The 27,169-nt window shown below is 49.5% G+C and overlaps 1 protein-coding gene across 1 annotated transcript; it reads left to right on the plus strand.

Annotated features, from left to right (window-relative positions):
* Positions 1–234: 234 nt before the first annotated feature.
* On the plus strand, positions 235–24,420 carry ASB1 (ankyrin repeat and SOCS box containing 1). Its single transcript, XM_027538096.1, has 5 exons — positions 235–343; positions 4,471–4,612; positions 6,263–6,565; positions 17,221–17,606; positions 18,792–24,420. The coding sequence occupies exons 1-5, from the start codon at positions 304–306 to the stop codon at positions 18,917–18,919; spliced, it is 999 nt and encodes a 332-aa protein (XP_027393897.1). The 5' UTR covers positions 235–303; the 3' UTR covers positions 18,920–24,420.
* The last annotated feature ends 2,749 nt before the right edge of the window (positions 24,421–27,169 follow it).

Here is a 27,169-nt window from a genome sequence, read left to right on the forward strand (position 1 = left end):
CCCGACGGGGCGCGCCTCCGACAGCCCGCCCCGCCCCCCGCCCCACCCCCACTCCCCAGAGCTCGTCCGCGGCAGCCCGCGCCCGTTGGGCCTCACGTCGCGAGCGTAGCGGGAGCGCGAGGCCCCAAAAGCCCTTGAGGGAGGCGCGCGCCCGCCGGAAGCCGCGTCCTCGGCACGGCCACTGCCCGCGGCGCCGGAAGCGGTCGCGCGCGCTGTGGCTCCGGAAGTGGTTCCGGCCGGCGGGGTCTCTGAAGCGGGCCGCGCGGGGGGAGGCGGCTGCGGACGGGCTGGAGGCCGAAGCCCATGGCGGAGGGCGGCGGGCGGGCCGGGCCGGCGCCCGCAGGTAACGTGCGCGCGCGGCCGCCGGGCGGCGGGGGCGGCGGGGGCGGCGGGGCCGACGGGGCCGAGGCAGTCGCGCCCAAGCCGCGTCGGCTCGTGACCGGCAGGGCCTCACGGAGCCGCCGGGGTCGGTCAGCGCGGCTCTCCGGGGCCCGGGTGCTCGGCTTCCTCTCCTGTGGAGCTTGCGTGGTCACTGTCAGCCCGCTGCCCTGGGGGGTTGGAGGCGACACCCCCCGCCCCCAACCGTCAAGAGAGGACGTAGGTCATTCTCTAGTTCTGAGCGCACCAGAGGTGTGGAAAGCCGCAGGGGTCAGCCCTTATTTCTGTTGCCCCCACTCCAGCCCTAGCACGGGCAAGGGACCGCGATAACGCCACCTCCAGCGAGCTGTCAGTGACACAGCAGGTCCGCTGCAGGGGCCCTGGCCCCCCGCCGGGGAGGCAGCCCTGACAGACTTTGGCGGGCTAGAAAGGCTCCCGCCCACTGCCCAGAATAGCTACGGGACTGGGGGGTCACCACCTTGAAATCTTCTGCTGTGCAGGTGTGAATCTGCAGGGGGAGTGCATTTGCTCGCGGTCGGGAGCGGCTTCCTCTCAATCTGTGGGCTGGGGTGGGTGGGTGGCGGTTCCCCTCCATGCCTGTTTGAGTTTGCCCTGGGTACTAGGTGCTTCTGTGTGCTGCGGACGGTACACGCACGTCCAATGAGATACCCCTCCACAGAGTTCGTTAGGTAGTAATAAACTAAGAATTGTTTTACTCTTACTCCTAAATGTGCCAGAATTTAAGATACAATGTTGATTTGGAGACAGGTGCAAGTAGTGCTTTTCATCCTTCCCTCCATTCATTCATCCAATGAACAGTTGATTGAGGAACTGATACCCCAGTGAACAAAAACACAAACAAAGCCCCTTCCATCCCAGGCTTTGGTTGGTATCGACTAGCCCCAGGTACAGCCAGACCTTAGGGTCCTGGACATCATTTCCTGTGAGAGTGAGGGAAGGACTGAGAGGAGTCCAGTAGGATGAGGAGGGTTGCCAGCTGCTTCCCGGTGTGGAGGGTGGTCTGGGGGAAGGAAGGCAGACTGACTCTGCCCTGCACACAGGCACCCTAATATCCAGGCGGTGCTGTTTTAGCGTTTACTGTGTTGCTGGCCTGGGAGTAGAGGGGTCAAGGTTGATGCTTAAGTGGTGTATGGTCGTTGGAGAAGCTGATCAGAAAAATGCAAACAAAGTTACCTTGAATCTGGAGCTCCTGGGTGGTAGGTTGGAAGAGGCCAACAAGGGCAGGCTTGGAGGAGAACTTCGCAAAAGTGTGTCAGTTTCCTTACACCTTCTGAATCTTATTCCTGCTTTGAACTTTTCCACTCTGTGGGTAACTCAGTGGAGAATAACTTCTGGAGGAGGATTGGCCTGGGGGCCCACGGGCTTCTCGATGCCTTGATCTGCTGAGGCCTGGTCGTGGCAGGTGCTTGAGTGACCCTCCCTGCTCTGCTCAATGACCTGGGGCCTTTGTGTCTAACCTCTGCTAATGAACTGTCAAATCCTGGAGTGTACTATGGCCCAGTCCTGTACACAGTAGGTAGGCAAAACATCTGATTTGGATATGAAAAGCAGCTTCAGGATTGGAGAGCCCACCTGTGGCAGGGTCACAGGCTAGGCCGCCTGGCACTGTGGGGACTTGGTGAAGCAGTCTGAGTTCATGCTCTTTCCTTCTGCCTCCTGTCTATGTAATTAAGTTTATAGAACTCTTAATTATCTGGAGATGTTTAAGCTTCCACGTTGAGGTGAGGAGCTCAATCACAGTTGCCCTTTGACAACCCAGAGGGTTACCAGAGCTCCGCCACAGTCAGAAATCCTTCTTTGACTTTACAGCTGACCCTCCATATTTGAGGTTCCGCATCCAAGGATCAGCCAGCCGTGGACTGTGTAGTGTAGTGTGTTTTTAGTGAAAAAAATCTGTGTGCGAATGGACCCACGTAGTTCAGACCATGCTATTCAAGGGTCAGCTGTAGGTATGTCATTGTACAAAATTTGTTGACTACAGTTCACCGTTGGGACAACTTGGGGATCCTCTGCATGTGAGGTTCCCGGACATCTGGGGATTCCACCAGGCACCAACCACAGTGCAGTGTTGTGGTATTTACTGCTGAAAATACCCACGTATAAGTGGACCCCTGCAGATCAAACATGCATTGTTGAAGAGTGAATAGTATTTGGGGTCTAGTCCATTCAGGATGTGATAGCAGAGTAGACTGGATGGCTTATAAACAACAGAAATTTATTTTTCACAGCTCTGGTGGCTGGTAAGTCCAGGACCAAGGTACTGGCATATTTCGTGTCCAGTGAGGGCTTCCTGGTTCATAGATGGCCATCTTCTTGCCGTGTCCTCACGTGGCAGAGGGCCATGGAACTCTCCAGGGTCTCTTTTATAAAGGTGCTAATCCTATTCATGACAGCTTCGCCCTCGTGACCTAATTAACCACTAAGGTCCTACCTACCTCTTAATAATCACCTGGGTGTTAGGACTCCTAGCATATCATTTGGCAGAACATTTTGGGAGACACGAGCATTCCATTTATAGCAACTACTCTTCCCATTCCTCACTTGACTTTGATGCCCCTTTCTGACTTCCCTGGTGGCTCAGACGGTAAAGCGTCTGTCTACAATGTGGGAGACCCGGGTTCGATCCCTGGGTTGGGAAGATCCCTTGGAGAAGGAAATGGCAATCCACTCCAGTACTATTGCCTGGAAAATCCCATGGACAGAAGAGCCTAGTAGGCTACAGTCCATGGAGTTGCAAAGGGTCGGACACGACTGAGCGACTTCACTCACTCTGACATATTATGTTATTTACGTTAAGCTCTTTTCTGGGCAATTGATTGTTTTATTTATCTTTTGATTCTAATGAGAGAATTTCTACTGTCTAGTAGGGTAGATGTCTTCTCATACATACTGAATAAGCTGAAAGTGTTTCTTATTTTTATTTCCAAATAAACCTTTAGAATATTTTGGTCATATCTCATGTAAAGGCCCCAGAGAGATTTGTTAAATCCCTTAATTTATTTGGTATCATTTAAAATTTCCCTAGCTCTGACTCTCATCCCGTACACTGTGTGGTTTGTACCATCCATTCCAGCCTTTATTGTTTCTCAGTTTTATAGTCTTCATTATATAGGTCTGGCTTTCTATTTATATCATTGTATTTTAAACTTTTTTCCTTTTTACTGAGGTGCAGCTTATATTCAGTAAAGTGCACCCATCTGAGGTACCAAAATGTGTGTCACTCACGGGGACTCCTGTGTGGCGAGGCTGTTGCCTAGATCAGCATGGCAGAGTCATTCGTGTTATAAGGAGCAGTATTTTTTTTGGTACTGAATTTTGCTAAATTCAAGCATCTATTTGTAATGGAGGGGAGGATTATATGTTTTTTCCCCCAATACTGACATTTTTGGAATAAATCAGAGTAATTTTATGTTGACTTATTTTTTATTTTTTGGCCACACTGAGGCATGTGGGATCTTAGTTCCCTGACTAGGGGTGGAACCCAGGCCCCCTTCGGTGGGAGTTTGGAGTCTTAAGCACTGGACCACCAGGGAAGTCCTGTGATGACTTTTTTGATGTATATTTCAAATTTTGCTTTGCTAATATATTATTTAGGATCTTCTCTGTTCTTAAGTAGGTTTGGATTTTGATGCCTCACCCCGCCAAAAGTTTTAAACGTTATATTCTTGCCTGGTTTGATGTTGGGCACATGCTAGCTTTATTCAAGGAGATTTTCTACGTCTCTCTGGCTCTGGAAGTTTCTGGAGGCAGGGGAATAATGTACTATTGTTGAAAGTTGGAGAGCACTCTCTCGGTGGGAAGGGCTGCCCTGGTGGCTCAGGCAGTAAAGAAACCGCCTGCAGTGCTGAGACGTGGGTTCGATCCCTGGGTCGGAAAAATCCCCTGGAGAAGGGAATGGCAACCCACTCCAGTACTCTTGCCTGGAGCGTTCTATGGACAGAGGAGCCTGGTGGGCTACAGTCCATGGGGTCGCCAAGAGTGGGACACGACTGAAGGATTAACCCTGTCCTTGGTGGGCGGCGCCCCTGCTGGGCCTCCCAGAGCTGACAGGCGCCCCTCTCTTCAGTGCAGGTCCTAATCTGAAGGAGTGGCTGAGGGAGCAGTTCTGTGACCACCCGCTGGAGCACTGCGAGGACACGAGGCTGCACGACGCTGCCTACGTGGGGGACCTGCAGACCCTGCGGAGCCTGCTGCAGGAAGAGAGCTACCGGAGGTGAGTGCTGCTGAGGTGCTGCCCGGAGCCCGGGAGCCCCTGATACTTTCCAACTCCAGAGGGCGGGGAGCGAGGGGACTGAGGGAAGCACCATCAGGCTTGTGGGCGGTAGCCAGAGAGGCAGGGCGTGGAGACCTGAGTTCAGGTCCAGCTCCGTCAGTGACCGTCTGGTGCTGTCCGGGTGTCAGCTTCCCTGAGGTTACCCCTGATGCCAGCCTCGTTATCTCTTCAGCAGCGGCCCTGCTCCTTTGCGAGCCTCATCTGGTTTTTACCCTAAGTCGGGTACAAAAAGTCTCCTCCTTGAAGTGTTGCATCGGGTCCCCCGTGTGTCCAGCCTTCCTGACGGACCGCACCTGGCAGGACCCCTGACGTGCTCTGCCCTGGCTTTTCAGGCCCTCAGGCGTCGGCCTGCAGGGCGCAGGGCTCAGCCTCTGGCCCGCTGTCTCGTCACCCAGGGAGATCTGGATGCCTACCTTCTGGCTCCTTTTGTCGATAGCGCCCTGCCTGTTGCCTTGCCACCTCCCGTGACCAGTGCAAGCCCTTCCTTGATCAGTAGCATCAGAGTCTTGCTATCACGTCTCCCTCCTTGAGACACCTGGGGGAGCACAGAGACTCTGCTGGCTGTCTATGTGTCTGAGATTGGAGTCTCAGATAGGTTTGAAACTCATCTGCAGCTGGAAACTCCAGGCTTTTTCTGTGTGTCTGTTTCCCCTTTGGGCCTGGGCTGGCAGTGAGTTGATGGGAGAAATGCCTGCATATTGATCCTGAAATTTGTACCCCCTTTTTTGTGGACAGTTCGCAAGAGAAGGATTTCTAGCAATACAGAAATAGGTTTTCTCCTTCCCTTCTAATGTCTTAGCATCATTTCATTAGAACAGATATTTTATTAAAAATAGTCTCAAATGTCCAGAAAGGCTCATCATACAGAGCGAATAGATGGACTGCACATGAGTATCTAATATCAATGACTCAAGTCAGAAGAAAGCATTAAACTTTTGTGGTACTGCAGATGTGACAATAGAACAAAGGCGAGTGAAGCTAGGTGTTAGACCAGGTAGTTTCATACTGCTTTTTCAAGTACTGTTTTTGTTTCTTCTAATACTTGGGATCCACAAATCTCCAGTGTTTGATGGTATTTTTCTGTTGGGATATATTTCTTTGGTGATGAGTGCTTGGAGCATTCCTTGGCCTCCTTGGCCAGTGGAAGCGAGTTCACAGCTGAAGGAGGAGCCCTGGCCCGCTGCGTGTTTCTGGGTCACTGCTTCGGTGATCTGGATCCTTGGGCTTTGTTCAGAGCCGGGAGCGTGAGGTGACGTGCGCCTCGGCTGGTGACGTGGTGGGTCTGTGTACTGCACGGCCGTGGCGTTCCTTGACGGGGCTCTCGGTTTGAGTGCCACTTTCCGTGCGGGCTGAGCCTGGCCGGTGTCCCTCTGCTGTGGTGCTCTTGGTGCCGGTGCTGTCTAGCTGTGCCTCAGGTTTCCTGGTCTGTGGGCCGGGGCTCCTGCGGCAGGCGTGGGCCTGGCAGGGGGAGTGTGTGAAAGCGTCTCCTGCAGCCGAGCCCCTGGAGGCGTTCTTAACTCGAGGGCTGCCCCCTGCTCCCGGCCGGCGTGTCCTGCGCCTCCCAGCCTGGCTCCCTGTGCTCTCTCTCAGCCGCATCAACGAGAAGTCCGTGTGGTGCTGCGGCTGGCTCCCCTGCACGCCCCTGCGCATCGCCGCCACCGCGGGCCACGGGAACTGCGTGGACTTCCTGATCCGCAAGGGGGCCGAGGTGGACCTGGTGGACGTGAAGGGACAGACGGCCCTGTACGTGGCTGTGGTGAACGGGCACCTGGAGAGCGCCCAGATCCTCCTGGAGGCCGGCGCCGACCCCAACGGAAGCCGGCACCACCGCAGCACGCCTGTCTACCACGCCTCGCGCGTGGGCCGGGCGGACATCCTGAAGGCCCTCATCAGGTCAGTGCTTGGGTTGCGCCCCGCCGCCTCAGCGGCCACTGAGGGGCCCGTGTCTGCAGCCACCTTCTAATTCCTTATTTTCTCCCCATCTCAAAGTAGGCTTGTGACAGGATTTGTCCGTTTTGTCTTTTTAAAGAGTTGCTTCTTAGCTTTATCAGTTCTCTTATTTTCTTACTGGTTAATTTCTATTTTTGTCTATCTTTTTCCCTCTTTTCCTTGATTTTCCTTTACTTTTTCTCTAACTTTTTGAGTTGCATGCTTATTCATTGTTTTCTTGATTAACAATGTAAACTTTTAAGGTTATTAACTTACTTTTGCCTAGAGCTTTGTTTTTGCTAAACTTTTAAAATAGGCATAAGTGAAGTTGATTTTCTCTTTGTTTTTATAGGTTTTGAGGCTCTTAACAGTTTAATAAAAACCTCTGTGAACTTTTAATTTTATTGTATTGTGCCCAGATAATACAGACCATATAATGTCCATGTTGATTCTTTTTTTAAAAAATTATTTTTTAAAATCAGGTTGCTTTGTTGTGGATCCTTGTAACAAAGTACAAATCACAGGTGTTGTAGTTTCATAGGACAAGGTGGTAACTTCAGTTAATACTATTCACACTCCCTCTCTCTGTTTTTTACATTTTTAACCGTTGGATCTGCCCCAGATTCAGAGAAGTCTGTTAGTATCTAATTACTGTTGTGATTTGTCAGTTTCCCCTTGTATTTCTCATAATTTTGCTTACTGTATGTTGATGCTAATTGGGCTCATAAAAATTCTTGCCTGTGGATTATGCCCTGTATGAGAGCAAGAGGAAACCATTGGTTTCCATGAGGGTTCATTTAGGTAACATTCTGTCACTTGTAGTTTGAATCTTAGTGGCTTAAGTAACTCTTTGTGTCTTTGTGTGCTCACTGTTACTATTTGACTGTCTGGGATTCTTTGTTTCTGAATACAATTAACATTATGGCTGTAGCTGATTTTAGGTTTGTTTCTATTATCTTTCTGTCTTAACTATACAATGTCTGTGTTCCATGATTTGTGTTTTCTTTGCTTTCCTTTCTGTTGTTTTAGACGGTTTATGGTCTTACTTTAATTGCACTAATGATTGTCATTTAATCAGTTTGATCGAGATTGCGTCTTCAGTCCTGTGCTCCAGTGAGTTATTTCTACCACTGATGCTTTCTCTCCCCTCCCTTGCTCTGGAGGCAGTTTGTTCTGTGGTTGGACTGAGTGGAGTTTATTTAGCCGGTTGTCTGTGTCAGGAAGGACTGCGGAGGACTACAGCATTGTTACAGGCCACAGTGGGCGGTTCTGAGGGCATCTGACCCAGTGCAGACATGGTTTTTAAATTAGGTGTTGAAAATATATTTATTATATCAGAAGGTTTTATGTATCACATGGCTCTGGAATTGGCTTTTGGAAAGATAAATGAGGGTGACATGGTTGTTAGGTTAGAGGGATAAAGGAATGCAATGCTTCCCCCCCCCTTCTTTTTAAGGATTTCTAGCCCAAGAATCTAAGGCATTTCAGTTCCATATCTTTGCATCTTGGAGAATGTAAGTCATTAATTTGGAAATGGATCCAGTAGGGTCAATCCAGGGCTTCCCTGGTAGCTCAGCTGGTGAAGAATCTGCCTGCAATTCAGGAGACCCCAGTTTGATTCCTGGGTCGGGAACATCCGCTGGAGAAGGGATAGGCTACCCACCCCAGTATTCTTGGGCTTCCTTTGTGGCTCAGCTGGGAGAGAATCTGCCTGCAATGCGGGAGACCTGGGTTCGATCCCTCGTTTGGGAAGATCCCCTGGAGAAGGGAAAGGCTACCCACTCCAGTATTCTGGCCTGGAGAATTCTGTGGACTGTATAGTCCATGGGGTTGCAAAGAGTCGGACATGACTGAATGACTTTCACTTTCAGTGATAAAGAACCCGCCTGCCAATGCAGGAGATGTGAGTTTGATCCCTGGGTCAGGTAGATCTCCTGGAGGAGGAAATGGCATCCCCCTCCATTATTCCTGCCTGGGAAATCCCATGGGCAGAGGAGCCTGGCAGGCTGCATACAGGCCGCAAAGAGTCAGACACAACTGATGACTGAGCACAGGCAGAGGATCAGTCCATGAAATTTCGTCCTGGTTCCAAACATCCCACTGGGCACTTCAGTCAGTTCATGATGCACTGCTGCTTTGAACTAGCCGCAGGCTTGACTCTGAGATACATGTCCAGATGCCTTTCTTGATACAGCGTCACTCAGACATTCTGTTTCCCGCTGGAGCGCAGGATGTCACTTGTGCGGTGAGGTACCAAGAGCATATACTATTGTAAAGTTTCCTATGTTCTAAACGACCCGATAATTGACTTCTGAAGAATGGAGTTAAGTTACTGAACAAATAACACAACCTACATGTAGTCCAAACTCAACTCCTGCCTTCCCTGTGTCCCTGTCCCTCACGGGCAGGGCACTCTCTGTCACTATTGTGGTCTGATGTCCCTCTGCAAGTAGCCTCCGTTTTGTTACTTTTCATTGCCCTTGGTGTTTTGTTTTATAAAGGTAAGGAGTGGTATTTCTGTGTGTGCAAAAGTTATGTTGATTTATGCAGTTGTTCCATGGTTCCTGGCCAGCGATATTAAAAGCAGTACGGGAATTTTGGAAAATACTCAGGATTAAAATTAACTGGCTCCCAGCCAGTACGTTTTTATGAGCGGATGAAGGCTGTCTTTCCCACAGCTCAGCTAATACCAGATTGTCGTGTTGCCCAAAATGACAAACATTCTGGAAAACATCTTCCTAAGAATAAGGAGGAAACAGATTTCAGTGCTTGAAATCTGGGTCTCTTAATTGGTTGTATGAAATGAAATAGCAGTTTCTGCCTGGTTTGGTTTGTGTGTCAGAAGGTTGTTCCTAGGACAGTTTGTAGAACAGGTGACATGTGCATCTGTAGTGGCTAATGGTGCTCCATGGCGTCAGAGGGGAAGCGGGGTGTCCTTTGAGCCCCTGGGTCCGCATGCCACCGTTGTCTTCCTCAGCTCCGTGCTGCTGAGACACCACGGTGTCTGTTCTGGGGAAGAGACGGGTGATGAGACAGGATTGCCAGCTGTGAGTGTTGGCCTGCGTGTTTACCAAGCCCTGACAACGCTGCTCTTCTCTCCACCCTGGACCCCTGAACGGTGGACCCCATCGTCATCCCTCTTGCCCTCGTATGAGACAGACTCTGCCGACAGCGTCCTTGAGGCGTCTGGGGGCTGGGAGGGCGGTGGGGGGCCGTGCGCAGTGCTGCCTTCCAGTGTTAGCTCCAGGGCAGGGCGGACTCTCTCAGAAGCCAGGCTCTGTTCTCGGTGCATCTGATCAAGCTGTGCGTGGTTTCATTGGTCCCAGTACCGCTGATGTTCCCTTTCGCTCTTTGACCAGGGTGGTGTCTGCCAGCTTTCTATGTTGTGAAGCTCCTCTTTTTCCCTCTGTGATTAATAAATATTTTCGTGGATAGGTACTTTGCAACCATGTATATATCTTATTCCTCATCAAATTTTTAATCCATTTATGTATGTTCGACTCATGGTTTCTTGTGGAGTTAGAGTTATTCTGGGCTCATACGTACTTTGCCTGATTCAGCCCTGGGCTTTGTCATTTCTCCAAGGAGAATGATGTTGAAAAGCCAAGATCTGGACACTGGGAGTGCTTATTGCTTGTCGGGTGTTGCTGTTTGCAGGCGCTCTTACTGGACACGTTTCCATCTACATTCCTGTGTCTATTATACACCGGTGGTTAAAGAGTACAGCCCGAGGTCTTAGTACAGTTCAGCACCTGGACAGCTGTGAAGGTTAGTTCAGGGCTGGGGAGAGTGCTCCCACCTCTGGGACTGCTCTGAGCTGCCCCGTGTCATCCTGCTCTTCTCCCTTTCCAAATGTATGATTTCGACATTGAAAGACCTGGTTCCCCTTACTTTTTTTTCTTTCCTTCTCTGGCCGCACATCATGGCATCCCCAACCAGGGATTGAACCTGCACCCCCTGCAGTGGAAGCAGTCTTAACCACTGGGCCGCCATGGAAGCCCCTCTCCTTACCTCTGATGTGCTTCTTATTCCTCGGTGTAACCAGCTTCCTGTGCTCCTGCCCCTCCCACGCGGGGCTCCTCACCTCCCTCAGCAGGCAGCATCCTTAGCGGGCACCGTCCTGACGAGGCCTGGACTGCGGCACTCTGAGCCAGGCCACCCTCCCTGCTGTGGTCAGTGGCGTCTGCTTAGAGTGAAATGACCAGCAGGTCGTTTGCGCTCGGCCTGGGGAACTTTACACGCCTGATAGAAAGCCCTGTGTTTGGGTGTCTCTGAGCGCAGTGACAAGGGCAGGTGCCTCGAGGGCATCCTGAAGGCTCTGTTCGAGAATGAGGCTTCCAGGTCAGGTGGCTCCTGTATCTGCCGGTGTTGAGTTCATCCTCACATCCAGGCTGCCTGTGAGAGTTGGGAGGGGGGTTCCTGGACAGCTGTAAAGGTTAGTTCAGGGCTGGGAGAGTGCTCCCCGCTCTGGGGCTGCTCGAAGCTGTAGGCCTTGCAGGCGAATCTGGTGCTCAGAACAGTCTGGCTGCTCTCGATGTTCCGTGGGCCTGAAAGAAGAGCCAGCTTGGTGGGCAGGACGGACAGACACCAGCTGGACCCACAGTGGGTTAAGGTGTTTGCTTTCAGTTTTAGGGATTGCTGTTTACTTTTTTACATTGTGGATTTACATGGTTCCAAAGTCAAATCTGTAAACAAAGCGTATTGAAAGAAGTCTAGCTTCTGTCCTCACCTGCTTCATCCCTGCCCTGTGGAGAACCATTGAAGAAGTTTTGTGGTTTATCCTTGGACACTGAACACTAAGCAGACACGCCTACATGTCGAGGTGTGTGTCGTATGCATGTTTGCCGTGGAGCCTTCTTCGCAGGGTGGACGGCAGTGTACTGCCTGCTCCTCGTCCTGCATTCCGCACTCGCCAGTGGCCTGGAGACTGTTCCAGAGCAGCACCTGCCCTGCCCCTTTTCCCTTGTCGGATGGGCCACCTTGGGTTGGCCACCGATCACTCAGTCCCTCCTGATGAACCTGTGGTTGTCACCTGCCTCCGGCTGCTGTGGGTGCTGTTTTAATGAACTGCCTGTGTATACGGCTGTTCGGAGTTTTGCAGATTTTACAGATTTCCCTCTGCAGGGATTGCTCCATTTTGTATGACCCCAGAAATGGATAAGACTTCCTTTTTCTTTAAAGCCTGGTCAGTAAGCTTTTGGATCTTCTGCAGTCCAATAGGCAAGAAGTGCTGTCTCTGAGTAGTTCTACTTTGCGTTTCTGTTATGAGCGAGGCTAACCATCCTTTCCTGTGTCTCTGGCTCATGTGCCTGTAGGGCTGTTGATCTCCTTTCAGAACATCTTTTTAGAGTAAGGATGTTAACTGTTCGTTACCTTTTATCCAATTTTTCACTTACTGTTGCTGTTTTTTTGGCATGAAAAAGGTTTTCTTTAATTTTCATATTAAAAAACTTTGTTTTTATATCTTATCCTGTTTGATCTTCCAAATGAACTTTATAATCGACTCATTTAGCTTCAGGGATGTTAATTTTATGTATTTATATTTATAATCAACCTATTTAGGTTTAGGAAGAGTATTTTCATTTATATTAATATGCTTAGTGAAATCTTAATGGTGTTGGGTGTTCTTATCCAAGACTTGGTATGTCTTTCTTGCTTGTGTCTGCTTTTGTGACTTTCAAAAAAAGTTTTTTTTCTAATTATAAAATACAGTTTTCCTCATGCACACTTTGGACGTTTACTGTTAAGTTTATGCTTAGCTGTCTCACTTTAATGTTTATTTTGCCATTAGAAATGAAGTATTTGTCACTTTATCTTGTGACTTGTGTTTGTTTGTATATGTAAAGGCTATTGGTGTAAAACCTGCTACTTCATTGCTTCTTAATTGTGTTTTCATTAATTATCTAGGGCTTTCCAGACATAGTCATGTCCTCTGTAAACAGGAAAAATTACCTCTTCTTTTCCAGTTTTAATCAGCTAATTGCTTTCTCTGTCTAATTGCACTAATACTTTAAAAGAAAAACACGCCTTTAGAAATAGTGGCCAGAAAGTGGGATGGTGTGTCTTGCTCCTGGCTGAGCTGCTGCTCATGTTTGCCCGTTAGGTGAGATGCTGACTTCTGGGATGAAGAAATATCTTTCATCATGTTAAGGAAATATTCTTCATGTTCTATTTTATCAAGTGTTTTTGAACATGTCTAAGTGTTGAATCTCTAAAGCCTTTTGATGAAAGTGAAAGTGGAGAGTGAAAAAGTTGGCTTAAAGCTCAACATTCAGAAAACGAAGATCATGGCATCTGGTCCCATCACTTCACGGGAAATAGATGGGGAAACAGTGGAAACAGTGTCAGACTTTATTTTTTTGGGCTTCAAAATCACTGCAGATGGTGACTGCCGCCATGAAATTAAAAGACGCTTAGTCCTTGGAAGGAAAGTTATGACCAACCTAGATAGCATATTGAAAAGCAGAGACATTACTTTGCCAACAAAGGTCCATCTAGTCAAGGCTATGGTTTTTCCAGTGATGAACAGGGAGGCCTGGCGTGCTGCAGTCCATGGGGTTTCAAAGGTCGGACACGACTGAGTGAGTGAACTGAACTGAAGTGTTGAATTTTGTCATATGCCTCTTTTGCGTTTGAGAGAGAATTGTGGCTTTTTCCGTTCAGTTCAGTCTCTCAGTTGTGTCCGACCTTTGAAACCCCATGGACTGCAGCACGCCACGCCTCCCTGTTCATCACCAGCTCCCGGACTTTACTCAAACTCATGTCCACTGAGTCGGTGATGCCATCCAGCCATCTCATCCTCGGTCATCCCCTTCTCCTCCCGCCTTCAGTCTTTCTCAGCATCAGGGTCTTTTCCAATGAGTCAGTTGTTCGCATCAGATGGCCGAAGTATTGTAGTTTCAGCTTCAGCGTCAGTCCTTTCAATGAATATTCAGGACTGATCTCCTTTAGGATGGACTGATTGGATCTCCTTGCAGTCCAAGGGACTCTCAAGAGTTTTCTCCAACACTACAGTTCAAAAGCATCAATTCTTCGGCGCTCAGCTTTCTTTATAGTCCAACTCTCACATCCATACATGACCACTGGAAAAATTATATCCTTGACAAGACAGACCTTTGTTTGCAAAGTAATGTCTCTGCTTTTTAATATGCTATCTAGGTTGGTCATAACTTTCCTTCCAAGGAGTAAGCATCTTTTAATTTCATGGCTGCAGTCACTACCTGCAGTGGTTTTTGGAGCCCCAAAAAACAAAGTCTGCCACTGTTTCCCCACCTGTTTGCCATGAAGTGATGGGACCAAATGCCATGATCTTAGTTTTCTGAATGTTGAGCTTTAAGCCAACTTTTTCACTCTCCTCTTTCACTTTCATCAAGAGGCTTTTTAGTTCTTCTTTGCTTTCTGCCATAAGGGTGGTGTCATCTGCATATCTGAGGTGATTGATATTTCTCCTGGCAATCTTGATTTCAGCTTGTGCTTCTTCCAGCCCAGTGTTTCTCATGATGTACTCTGCATATAAGTTAATAAGCAGGGTAACTATACAGCCTTGACATACTCCTTCCCCTATTTGGAACCAGTCTGTTGTTCCATGTCCAGTTCTAACTGTTGCTTCCTGACCTGCATACAGATTTCTCAAGAGGCAGGTCAGGTGGTCTGGTATTCCCATCTCTTGAAGAATTTTCCACAGTTTATTGTGATCTACACAGTCAAAATCACTGCAGTTGGTGATTGCGGCCATGAAATTAAAGGACGCTTACTCCTTGGAAGGAAAGTTATGACCAACCTAGACAGCATATTAAAAAGCAGAGACATTACTTTGCTAACAAAGGTCCATCTAATCAAGGCTATGGTTTTTCCAGTGGTCATGTATGGATGTGAGAGTTGGACTATAAAGAAAGCTGAGCACCGAAGAATTGATGCTTTTGAACTGTGGTGTTGGAGAAAACTCTTGAGAGTCCCTTGGACAGCAAGGAGATCCAACCAGTCCATCCTAAAGGAGATCAGTCCTGAATATTCATTGAAAGGACTGATGCTGAAGCTGAAACTCCAATACTTTGGCCACCTGATGCGAAGAGCTGACTCATTTGAAAAGACCCTGATGCTGGGAAAGATTGAGGGCAGGAGGAAAAGAGGATGAGATGGTTGGATGGCATCACCGACTCGATGGACATGGGTTTGGGTGAACTCTGGGAGTTAGTGATGGACAGGGAGGCCTGGCATGCTGCAGTCCATGGGGTTGCAGAGAGTCGGACACGACTGAGTGACTGAACTGAACTGAACACAGTCAAAGGCTTTGGCATAGTCAATAAGGCAGAAATGGATGTTTTTCTGGAACTCTCTTGCTTTTTCAATGATCCAGAGGATGTTGGCAGTTTGATCTCTGGTTCCTCTGCCTTTTCTAAATCCAGCTTGAACATCTGGAAGTTCACAGTTCATGTATTGTTGAAGCCTGGCTTGGAGAGTTTTGAGCATTACTTTACTAGCGTGTGAGATGAGTGCAATTGTGTAATAGTTTGAGCATTCTTCGGCATTGCCTTTCTTTGGTATTGGAATGAAAACTGACCTTTTTCAGTTCTGTGGCCACTGCTAAGTTTTCCAAATTTGCTGGCATATTGAGTGCAGCACTTTCACAGCATCATCTTTTAAGATTTGAAATAGCTCAACTAGAATTCCATCACCTCCATGTCCACTAGCTTTGTTCATAGTGACGCTTCCTAAGGCCCACTTGGCTTCACATTCTAAGATGTCTGGCTCTAGGTGAGTGATCACAGCATCGTGATTATCTGGGTCATGAAGATCTTTTTTGTATAGTTCTTCTGTGTATTCTTTCCATCTTTTCTTAGTATCTTCTGCTTCTATTAGGTCTATACCATTTCTGTCCTTTATTGAGCCCATCTTTGCATGAAATGTTCCCTTGGTATGTCTAATTTTCTTGAAGAGATCTCTAGTCTTTTCCCATTCTCTTGTTTTCCTCTATTTGCACTGATCACTGAGGAAGGCTTTCTTCTCTCTCCTTGCTGTTCTTTGGAACTCTGCATTCACATGGATATATCTTTCCTTTTCTTCTTTGCTTTTCACTTCTCTTCTTTTCACAGCTATTTGTAAGGCCTCCTCAGATGGCCATTTTGCTTTTTTGCATTTCTTTTTCTTGGGGATGATCTTGCTCCCTGTCTGTTTGTTGTACAGTGTCATGAACTGCCATCTGTAGTTCATCAGGCACTCTGTCTATCAGATCTAGTCCCTGAAATCTATTTGTCACTTCCACTGTATAATCGTAAGGAATTTGATTTAGGTCATACCTGAATGATCTAGTGGTTTTCCGTACTTTCTTCAATTTAAGTCTGAATTTGGCAATAAGGAGTTCATGATCTGAGCCACAGTCAGCTCCCGTTCTTGTTTTTGCTGACTGTATAGAGCTTCTCCATCTTTGGCCGCAAAGAATATAACCAATCTGATTTCGGTATTGACCATCTGGTGATGTCCATGTGTAGAGTTTTCTCTTGTGTTGTTGGAAGAGGGTGTTTGCTATGACCAGTGTGTTCTCTTGGCAAAACTCTGTTAGCCTTTGCCCTGCTTCATTTTGTACTCCAAGATCAAATTTGCCTGTTACTCCAGGTGTTTCTTGACTTCCTGCTTTTGCTCCAGTCCCCTATAATGAAAAGGACATCTTTTTTGGGTGTTCTAGAAGGTTTTGTAGGTCTTCATAGAACCATTCAACTTCAGCTTCTTCATCGTTACTGGTTGGGGCATAGACTTGGATTACCGTGATATTGAATGGTTTGCCTTGGAAACGAACAGAGATCATTCTGTCGTTTCTGAGATTGCATCCAAGTACTGTATATTCTGACTCTTTTGTTGACTATGATGGCTACTCCATTTCTTCTAAGGGATTCTTGCCCACAGCAGTAGATATAATGGTCATCTGAGTTAAATTCACCCACTCCAGTTCATTTTAGTTTGCTGATTCCTAAAATGTCGACGTTCATTCTTGCCATCTCCTGTTGACCACTTCTAATTTGCCTTGATTCATGGACCTGACAGTCCAGGTTCCTGTGCAGTATTGCTCTTTACAGCACTGGACCTTGCTTCCATCACCAGTCACATCCTCAGCTTTTCCCCTTAGTTCTGTGAATATGATGGATTATGTTAATAGAGTTTCTAATATAGGAACCACCCTTGAAATAACCCCCATGAGGTCATCATGTGTTGCTTTCTTAATGTTTTGGAGTACCTTTGCTGACGTTTTATTGGAGGTTGTAAGTTGATGCTCATAAGTGCAGGTCACTGGTAATTTTTCTTTATGGTGTGACCTTTGTTTGGTTTGGGGTTTATTCTGTTGTTAATTGCATAAGATGAATTTGGGGATTTTCCTTCTTTATCTTTGCTTGAAATAGTTAAAATAGCCATAGGATCGTTGGGTCTTCACAGGTTTGAAAGAATTCCCTTATGAGCTTTCTTGTGTGAGAGGATCCCAAGGTTCTGAACTCCCGTGGTGCCTGCTGGGAGTCATGGGTCCACTGCGAGCAGGGGACGCTCCGGTGCTTGGGGCGTCGGGCCGCCCCGCAGGCGCTGTCGGGATCTGCTGACCATGCTGGCCTGACTGTCCGTGTGTCTCCCTGCAGGTATGGGGCGGACGTCGATGTCAACCACCACCTGACTCCTGACGCCCAGCCCCCTTTCTCGCGGCGGCTCACCTCCTTGGTGGTCTGCCCGCTGTACATCAGCGCCGCCTACCACAACCTGCAGTGCTTCAAGCTGTTGCTGCAGGCGGGGGCGAACCCGGACTTCAACTGCAACGGCCCCGTCAACACGCAGGGCTTCTACAGGGGCTCGCCCGGCTGTGTCATGGATGCCGTCCTGCGTCACGGCTGCGAGGCGGCCTTCGTCAGCCTGCTGGTGGAGTTCGGAGCCAACCTGAACCTGGTCAAGTGGGAGTCCTTGGGCCCAGAGTCGAGAGGCAGGAGGAAGGTGGACCCTGAGGCGCTGCAGGTCTTTAAAGAAGCCAGAAGTAAGTGGCTTTAATTCAGCTCTGCCTGGCAGTCTCTTTAAATCGGTTGAATGAACCAAGTTGCAGCAATGAAAATAAAATTTCCTAATTAGCACTTGGTCAGAACCTTCAGTTAGGATTAGGAATTTTTAGAACGGTCTTCCAGATTAGTTTCTTTTTAAATTCCTGGACACCAGGGGTTAATAACAAGGAATCTATAAAAATAAACGTTCTCAGAGTTCCTGGGTTTATGTTCTCTTTACTCCTTTGCTCTACTTTGTGATCTGAAATTCTTTTGCGTTTATGGCTTTTAAGTGTTTGCTTTACAAAAGGTTTCAAGCTCTTCCTCCTCTGGGGCCCTCACTCCCCCTTCTTCAATTCCACTCAAATACCGTCATTCTGGATTGTGAACTAAGCCTCATTTTTGCTAGAATTAAGTCTGAGGTTTGCTTATTTATGAAGAAGGCTTTGCCACGGAATTAAGTTGATGGACAGGGAGTTTGGGGTTGATCCATGGCTTGGTCTCGTTATCATTCTCCGGGACTCAGGAGTTGACCCTCGGTGCTCCCTCTGACCTGCCCATACCTGGCCTCTTTCCCGCCTGGGTCTTGAGAGCATCTGAGTGACCACCTTTCCCCAGTCCCTTACCTCTTGAGAACATCTCTGTGTTGTGTTCTTGTTACTGGTTTCCCCTAAACCGATCATTAAAACTTGCTCCTGTTGAGAGTTGGTTACTGGTCAGCTGGAGCCACACTATTAGTTAGGCTGCCTGTGTTCGTGCCTGTTTCACGAGGCAGAGACACAATGAGGCTTTTTTTCACCCACAGTAAAATTATCAGCCTACCCTCCTCTGTTGTTTGGTCTGTTCCCCTCAAACCCCTTTGGAGCTTCTGGGGTAGACCAAGAGCAGAGGCTGACAGGGCAAGGATCAGGGCTCGTAGTGGTCAGCTCTAGTTTCTATGCCTAGGGAACTCAGCAGAGGTGAGCAGGTGCTTGGATAGTGAAGACTCTGCTCCTTGTGCAGATGAAGGAGCAGGTAACAGGCCTTTGTCACCAGAGCCGGCTTGCCTCTGAAATTGGGATGCTGGCAGCAAGCATTGGTGTGTCCTGCCTGCCGTCCCCACCAGCCTCTGGTCTGAGGTGATAGGGGAGAAACTGGATTAACCCCCCCTTCCTCTGTCTCTCCTTTCCTCCCACCTGTTCCAGGTGTCCCCAGGTCCCTGCTGAATCTGTGCCGCGTGGCTGTGAGAAGAGCGCTCGGCAAATACCGCCTTCATCTGATCCCCTCGCTGCCTCTGCCAGACCCCATAAAAAAGTTTCTGCTTTACGAGTAGAATTCCGGAGTGCCATTGATTGCAGTGAAGAGGCGGCGGTGACCTGCAGTGCAAGTTGACACCGACTCTCGCCCCGTGACCACGTCCTGTGCTGCCGAGTCCCACCCGGCTGCAGGTGAAGCAGGACTGGCTTTGTTCCCCTGGACTGTGCTCTATCTCAGGTGTTTGGGCATCGGACAGTTTTGGGGTCAGTATCAGTATCAGCCGGGAGGCTCCTACACAACTTTATTTTGTGCTTCCTCAGTCTGTTTGTAAATTAATGCAGTGGGCCTTGAAATGTGAGCAAGTTGGGGCTGAGGCTGGAGGCCTGCTGATATCCTGAGTAGAGAGGACTGGCATCTTCCAGACTGCTTCTGGGTTCACTTCTCAACTTGATGGCTTGATTGCAGTCAAATGAAAAAGGGAGTTTTGGTAAAAAGTAGAGTACAGAGACACAGTTCGTGAACTTGAGAGTTTGTGTTCCCAGCTCCTGGGTTGAACATGTGATGTTTACACACACACGCACACACACATGCACACGCTTTCCTTGCCACCTCAGTGTTCTCTCCATGTGGTGGGGGCGTCGTGTCAATTGGCTTCATTCAAGGATGGTTTCCTGGCCACTTGGGTTGGCTTTACTGTCTCAAGGTTAGTACCTACAGTGTTCACAGTCTCTTTAGGTAATGCTCAGAGCTCGACACCTAGCCCCATGCCCAGCTGTGCCTAGCATCATGCCAACAGGTCTCACGAGTTCTCTGCCATTTCACTCTCGGAGCTTCCAGAAGTCCACTGATTTCAGGAGGCCCACTGCCTCCATTCGGACCAAGGACCGTCCAGCAGCATCCACTGCCAGTTCTAACAAGTCCACGCACGCACTGTGAAGTGGAAACTTGACTCGTCTTCTGGGTGGTTCAGAGCTTTCAGTTCCGTGGTGTCCTGTGGACAGAACATCTGGTGTTTGGCTGATTGTGCTTCAGTTGTTTGGACCTGATGTCTCGGTAGTTGCTCCTAGAACTGAACAGGGGGATAGCAGTGAGGTTAGAGGTTTCCTGTGGCCTGCTGGGGGCTGGGGGAGGGAGAGGACTGAGCTGGGTTATCACCTGACAGCTCGGCTGTGGTCAGGGCTGCGTGGCCAGATGTGTGTCATGCCGGCACAGGTGGGCCAGTGGCTGCCTCTTTGAAGTATCCAGGTGCCACTGTTTGCAGGGAAATCACATCTGGTTGTTGAGGCCTCAGAACCATTGTGTGGATCCATGGAAAGTGTTTAGAAATGGACAGATTTCACATCTGTGTTTAGATTTTCTGTAAGAGTTGAACAAATGATATGGGTTTATTTAATTATCAGCATTGTTGTGTGTCTTCACTGACTAGACTACCAGCGTCTGGTCATGGTCTTCGTGATTGAGGATGGAGTTCTGAGTCTGTCTCCTGGCGTGGGTGGACATGTGTTGGAAGCCAGGCAGGCCCATGTGCACACGAATGAGGTCTTAGGGGAGAGAAATCTTCGGTGATTCAGAGGGGAAGATGCAGCCACTGGAGTTCGTTGCAAGCTGAGGCCGCGGCCTCGGAGGCTCAAAAGTGGGCTGTAGGCTGCCGCTCTTGGCTGCAAACCTGCTGGGTGGGTTGCATTCAGAGCTCGGGGTCCCACCTGCAGCAGGAGAGGCATCCTGAGAGAGGAGGGGCCGTGGGCGGGTGGCAGATGGCATATTTGCCACCAGATCCGAGCACTGCTGAGATTTGGTCTGGGAGAGTGATAGTGTGCCGGTGGCCCTCTCGGGCAGTGGCTTCCATCGCAGCTGTTGGGGGAGGGCTCTCCCTCCTATAGGGAAGGGTTGTAGGATAGCTGGAGCCGCTGGAGAGGGGCGGAGCCACAGGAGGGGGTGGAGCTGCCAGCGAGGGGGCGGAACCACTGGAGGGAGGGTCCCTGGCAAGGCAGCACATCCCCTTCTCAGTCTGGCTAGAGGAGTCTCAGGAGCAGCTCGCTCACCTCACTTTGCACTCCTGCAGCTGCCCTTTGGCCTGGATTCCCTTCCTGGGGCCTGTGCTGCAGGCTCGCAGGACCCTGTGTGCCCTGCACTGCTGGGCATTGTCTGCAGGGGTTTGTTAGGGACAGAGCCTCCCTGGGGTGGGAGGTGACTGTTCACAGACCTGGAAAGCAGCATCGGGGGCGCTGCCAGGCAGGAGAGGCAGGGGCCCCCGGCTGGCCTGGCACGGTGGCTGTCTGGCTGCTGTGCAGGGTGATGTGAGTGCAGGACTTGTTTCTGGGGGATGGAACCATTTTTCTGGGGTCTCTCTAGAGGACTGGACTGAGTTGATCCTCACTGTTGGGCCTGGCCCAGACCTGGCCAGGGAGGGACTGGGACTCGGGAGGGGTTGAGCCAGGGAGTGGGGGCCCCCGCACCGTGCGCCCCAGAGCGTGGTGGGCTCAGAGCTAGTCATCCTTTATAGAGGCAGGTTGACTTTCTGTGTCCAGCCAGCCTTTAGATAATTTTTTCAGACCCCCAGCAACTGAGGTTCAGCCTCTAGCTTGAAATTCCATATGTGCCACACACGACTCTGAAAACAGCATAGCTATATACTTAGGGCCATTTCTTCTTGTTTTGAGCCTCACGTTACTAAAGCTCCCTTTTTCTGTTGTTGGCAGGGATAGGTAGGGTACAGACTAGGAAGGAGTCTCTCTCTCCATAGAGCACTTTATAAAAGCCCAGTCTCCAAACCCCGGGGTGCCCACTGCCATGTAGCCAGGAAACGTGGACATGGGTGATGAGGTTGTGGCCCAGAGCACTGTGCCCATGGGGCGGGGCACGACAAACCGATGGGCAGGAGCTGGGGCCCCCAGCCTGTCTCAGGAGTGTGCTCACTTGCTAGGGCGCCTGAGGGCCGTTCGGCTGAAGGAATCCTGTGCTCGGGGCCTTGGCTGCAGTGGACGAGTGGGGCTGAACCTAGGGAGGTGGGGCAGCGCTGAGACCTCGGAGAGGGTTCCGCTTTGGTGTCCTGGTGGGAGTTCCGAATGTATTTCCAAAACCTATCAATGTCATATGTATCCGTGCCTTTTCATGTTATTTTTGGTATTTATGTATTTATTTATTTATGCCCTGCCTTGTTCCAGGAAAGGGTTCAAGGTCGTCATGCTTGGTTTTGATGTTCTCTTTTGACGTTTGATAAGTTTTAGTCAACATGTGCTTGTTAAACAGGACGTTTTAAAAAGAAAGGACAATTTCTTTTCAACACAGTTTGCTCATGTTGAATATGTTTCTGTTATCAGGCCTACGTGCCATCATTTTCCCCCTTTCTTCATGGAGCAGTGTAAGAGAGGAGCCTGCAGGCAAGGTTGGACCCAGCCAGGGAAAGTCCGCCTTGGAGAAGAAGGCTCCTCTGTGCTGAGCTGCCTCCTGCCTGGTCCTGAGCAGGCCCGGCTACGGGCCGGCCATGCTTTTCCTGTGGGGCTCTTGTGAGGACACACGGGAGAATGTCTGTGAAAGCACTGGGCACTTGAGCCGTCCTGGTGACGTGTCAGCGCTGTCTCTGTGCATGTGGTCCCTCTTCTCAGCGGATGTGCCTTTGAGGTGATGACGACCTGTGGCCTTGCTGGTCGGCTGGGCTTTGTGCCCGGGGGACAGTGAGAGTCATGGTGACCGTGACACAGGCCTCCTGCACAGGTCAGAAGGGCAAGGATGCGCGTGAAATCACATGGGAAGTCAAGTTTACTCCATTTAGAGGGTTGTCTTTTAGTCTGAGATTATGTTCTTCCTAATTTGGGTGATAAAATGTCCTTTTATGTAATGAAGGTGATAATAGAGGGCAACGTTGTTGGTTTTTTTTAATGCACCTGGTTGCAGAATAAAATGTTGGCTGCCCTTCATCAGATCCCAGAACTTCTTTTTAAGTTGGCCAGGCTCTGAGAACCAGCGTTGGGACCCACAGTCTGTCTATAGCCTGTGTTCACGACTGAGGAGTTCCTCCTGGAGTCTCCAGCGGCCTGTCCGTAGCTGAAGGAGAGCCCATGGTTCCGCTGCCTGGTAGTCCGGGGACAGGCCCTGTGATCACCGGGAGGGTCAGGAGCGCGTGCTTGTGTCTGTGAAGACAGCGCCATCCCTGTGGTGGTGGGCCGCTGGCCACCCTGAAGGACCCTCCCAGGAAGCGAGCATGGCTCCTCAGTGCGGCTGCTGCTCACCCTGGGCACCTGAGGCACCCCGAGGCTTGGCGCTGGTGGTGGGTGGGCCTTCTGGTTCCGGGGCTCAGGCTCTTCCCCTGCCCTTGGGGCCGCCTGCCAGGCACTCAGCGGCTGGGCCTGAGGGGCCTGGGTGCCCCGCCAGCTCGGCTTTCCCTCCTGGAAGTGTCTCATTCAGCCACCTGACATCTCTCCCTGGCTCACTTAGGCCTCACTCTCCTTCTCACGCTCCCCGCCCTCCAACCTGACTCCTTTGATGTGGAATAGAATGACTGAAATGCACACATGAGTGGTCAGTGGGATCCTGTCCTCGGAGAGTTCCACGGGAGGGACATGCAGGTTCTGAAGTGCAGTGGTCTGTGGAACATACGCCGTAAATGGTAGGGAGACGGTTGGATGCGGACGTGAGTGAGGGTGGAGGTGGCTTCTGTTGCCTTAACTCATAGTTGCTCAGTGTCTGGAGGGCATGAGGATCCTTTCTTTTTTACATTGCTTGGATCTCAGACCTCTACCATGTGATGTGTGCGTGTACATGTGTCCAGGTCCGTGTGGTGTCTGAGCGTGGCTGTCCCGTGTGTTAGCACCTCAGTTTGCTGCTGTGGTTTAGCCGGCAGCACCCCTGCGCCTCCCTGCAGTGTTTGCCCAGCCCCCGTGATTTCTGTCTGGTGTTGGGCACGTGCGGTGTGACATGCCCTGGAGCCCACATGCTGCTGGAGCGCTGGCATCAGCCCTGGGTCCTCCCTTTCTCTTTGATAGTGACCGCGCTTGTCTGCAGCAGCTGGGACCATGGCTGTTGCTGCACTTGGGCCTGGTTAGGAGCTTTCAGAAATGGGATGGGCATCTTTGGTAGGTTACTGTAACTGTAATGAATGCTTTACTCCCCGTTGACTCCCCCCAAATGCCTTAATTCTGTGTACTGTTTATCTCATTGGAGAGAAGAATTGATCACGTGGCATCTTTGTATATGCACTTTAGGTAGAGGAGTGGCTCTCCGGAGAGTTTCTCATCATTTACAGATGCAGAGAGGGGCATCTGTAAATGGGAGTCTACCCGGCTTCTCTCCACTGCTCCGGGGGGCCCCAGTGCTCCAGGGAGGCACTCATAGTGCTGCACAGGTTTAAACTGGGATGAGCCTGTTTCACTTAGTGGGTTTTAGTCTGAAGAGAAAGTGCCCCTAAAATGTCTGAAACACATGACTCTCCATTGTGGTGACACTGTCCCTACAGCGCTCTCTTGGGTGGGGAGGTGGTGGGGACTGTGTCATATGTGACTTATTTTGACAGTGGGAGGGTGAGTTGTGAAGCTTTGGGAATGAATGAACTAAATAAAGCATTTATTCATTTCTCCATGACTCCATGGCATGTCTCTGTATTTGCTATTAATATTTCAGATATTTCCTTTGTTCCTCACACCAGTCCCCAGGCCCATCTGTAGATGTACACCTCTCCTGCTCTGCTGAAAAACGGCCTCACTTTCTGTCTCAAAAACCAGCTGCCCGTGTGGCAGGGATTGCTGGTTCTCCTTCACTATCCATTGTCTGCGTCTATGATAATAGAATCCACGGTTATAACTGGAGACTTGAATGCTCTGAATAAAGTCTTCACTTTCCAGACTTCTTATAACTAGATGTGGCTGTTTATCATAGTTTCTTCCTGAAATCCCATTAAAATTACAAGGAATTTTAATTTTTTAAAAAAGCATAAATCCACTAAAATGCCTATAAGTGGCAACAAAGTTTTGGAAACTCTCAAGAAAATAGATGAATGGTAAGTGACTTAGCAGTGCCCAGGAAAACGACATCGTAGGAAAGAACGAGAACAGTTGAGGACCTGGTGTTACTGCAGAGCTCCGGGAAGCTCTGGGGCTGGCAGCTCCAGGCGCCTCTAGAAGTGGATGTGAGGGGAGAAAGCGGTAGGACTGGCCAAAAGCCAGTTTGGAAGCAGCTGAAAGTCTCCACTGCACACAGATGGGCACTCGTCGCTGCCCTAGCCCATTGGGAGCTGAGACGTCAGCGTTCAGGATGTAAAGTCCTCAGCTTAGGAAACAGGCCATGTCCTCCAGGCAGGAAATAAAGGAGAAGGAGGCTTCTTAAGGAGTCTCACCAGCCTGAAAGGAAACACTCAAAAGATACCAATACTGAACGGGACCAAAGAAAATCATACCCTTCAAACAGTGGATACCAGTAAAGAATTCAAGAGAATTCTGAGAATGAAGCTGTGTGTCCAGATTACAAGGACCAGCTAGTACTAACAACGGGACCAGCCCTGACACATCACCGTGGGATTCCAGATCACTGGGGAGAAAAGATTGTAACAACGGGACCAGCCCTGACACATCACCGTGGGATTCCAGATCACTGGGGAGAAAAGATTGTATAACTCAGGGGTCCCCAACCTCTGGGACCAGCCTGCGGCCTGTTAGGATCCGGCTGCACAGCAGGAGGTGAGTGGCAGGTGAGCAAGCAAAGCTTCACCTGTATTTACAGCTGCTTCCCATCCCTGGCATTACCACTTGAGCTCCACCTGCTGTCAGCTCAGTGGAGGCATTGGAGTCTCACAGGAGCTCAAACCTTACTGTCAACTGTGCATGCAAGGGATCCAGGTTGCATACTTCTCATGAGGCTTACCACCCCTGTGTGCGCACCCCTGCGCCTCCCCACCATCCGTGGAAAAATTGTTTTCCACAATTGGTTTCTGGTGCCCAAAAGGTTGGGGACTGCTGCTATAACTTCTGGAGAGAACAGGACGTACACAGGTTGAGTGAGTTGAGTTCAGTCACTCAGTTGTGTCCAACTTTGCGACCCCATGGACTGCAGCACACCAGGCCTCCCTGTCCATCACCAACTACCAGAGTCCACCCAAACCCATGTCCATTGAGTCGATGATGCCATCCAACCATCTCATCTGGTGTCGTCCCTCTTTCCTCCTGCCTTCAGTCTTTCCCAGCATCAGGGTCTTTTCCAAGAAGTCAGTTCTTCACATCAGGTGGGCCAAAGTATTAGAGCTTCAGCTTCAGCATCCGTCCTTCCAATGAATATTCAGGACTGATTTCCTTTAGGATGGACTGGTTGGATCTCCTTGCAGTCCAAGGGACTCTCAAGAGTCTTCTCCAGCACCACAGTTCAAAAACATCAATTCTTTGGGGTTCAGCCTTCTTTATGGTCCAACTCACATCCATTCATGACTACGGGAAAAACCATAGCTTTGACTAAATGGACCTTTGTTGGCAAAGTAATGTCTCTGCTTTTTGATAAGCTGTCTAGGTTAGTCCATGGAGCAAGCATGTTTTAATTTCATGGCTGCAGTCACCATCTGAAGTGATTTTGGAGCCCCCCGCAAATAAAGTCTGTCACTGTTTCCATTGTTTCCCCATCTATTTGCCATGAAGTGATGGGACCAGATGCCATGATCTTCGTTTTCTGAGTGTTGCGCTTTAAGCCAACTTTTTCACTTTCACCTTCATCAAGAGGCTTTTTAATTCCTCTTCACTTTCTGCCATAAGGGTGGTGTCATTTGCATATCTGAGGTGATTGATATTTCTCCCGGCAATCTTGATTCCAGTTTGTGCTTCATCCAGTCCAGCATATCTCATAATATACTCTGCATATAAGTTAAACAAGCAGGGTGACAATATACAGCCTTGACATACTCCTTTCCTGATTTGGAACCAGTCTGTTGTTCTATGTCCAGTTCTAACTGTTGCTTCCTGACCTGCATACCGATTTCTCAAGAGGCAGGTCAGGTGGTCTGGTGTTCCCATCTCTTGAATTTTCCACAGTTTGTTGTGATCCACACAGTCAAAGTCTTTGGCATAGCAATAAAGCAGAAGATGTCTTTTTTTGAACTCTCGCTTTTTCGATGATCCAACGGATGTTGGCAATTTGATCTCTGGTTCCTCTGCCTTTTCTAAATGCAGCTTGAACATCTGGAAGTTCACGGTTCACATACTGTTGAAGCCTGGCTTGGAGAATTTTGAGCATTACTTTGCTAGCATGTGAGATGAGTGCAATTGTATGGTAGTTTGAGCATTCTTTGGCATTGGCTTTCTTTGGGATTGGAATGAAAACTGACCTTTTCCAGTTCTGTGGCCACTGCTGAGTT

This window comes from Bos indicus x Bos taurus, chromosome 3 (assembly GCF_003369695.1).
Source record: "Bos indicus x Bos taurus breed Angus x Brahman F1 hybrid chromosome 3, Bos_hybrid_MaternalHap_v2.0, whole genome shotgun sequence".
Taxonomy (NCBI): Eukaryota; Metazoa; Chordata; class Mammalia; order Artiodactyla; family Bovidae; genus Bos; species Bos indicus x Bos taurus.

Excerpts from the sequence above, each read along its gene's own strand:
- ASB1 (XM_027538096.1), top strand. The coding sequence starts at position 304 with ATGGCGGAGGGCGGCGGGCGGGCCGGGCCGGCGCCCGCAG. Across the intron at positions 344-4,470 it reads GGCCGGGCCGGCGCCCGCAG|GTCCTAATCTGAAGGAGTGG; the intron begins GTAACGTGCGCG and ends TCTTCAGTGCAG. Across the intron at positions 4,613-6,262 it reads CAGGAAGAGAGCTACCGGAG|CCGCATCAACGAGAAGTCCG; the intron begins GTGAGTGCTGCT and ends GCTCTCTCTCAG.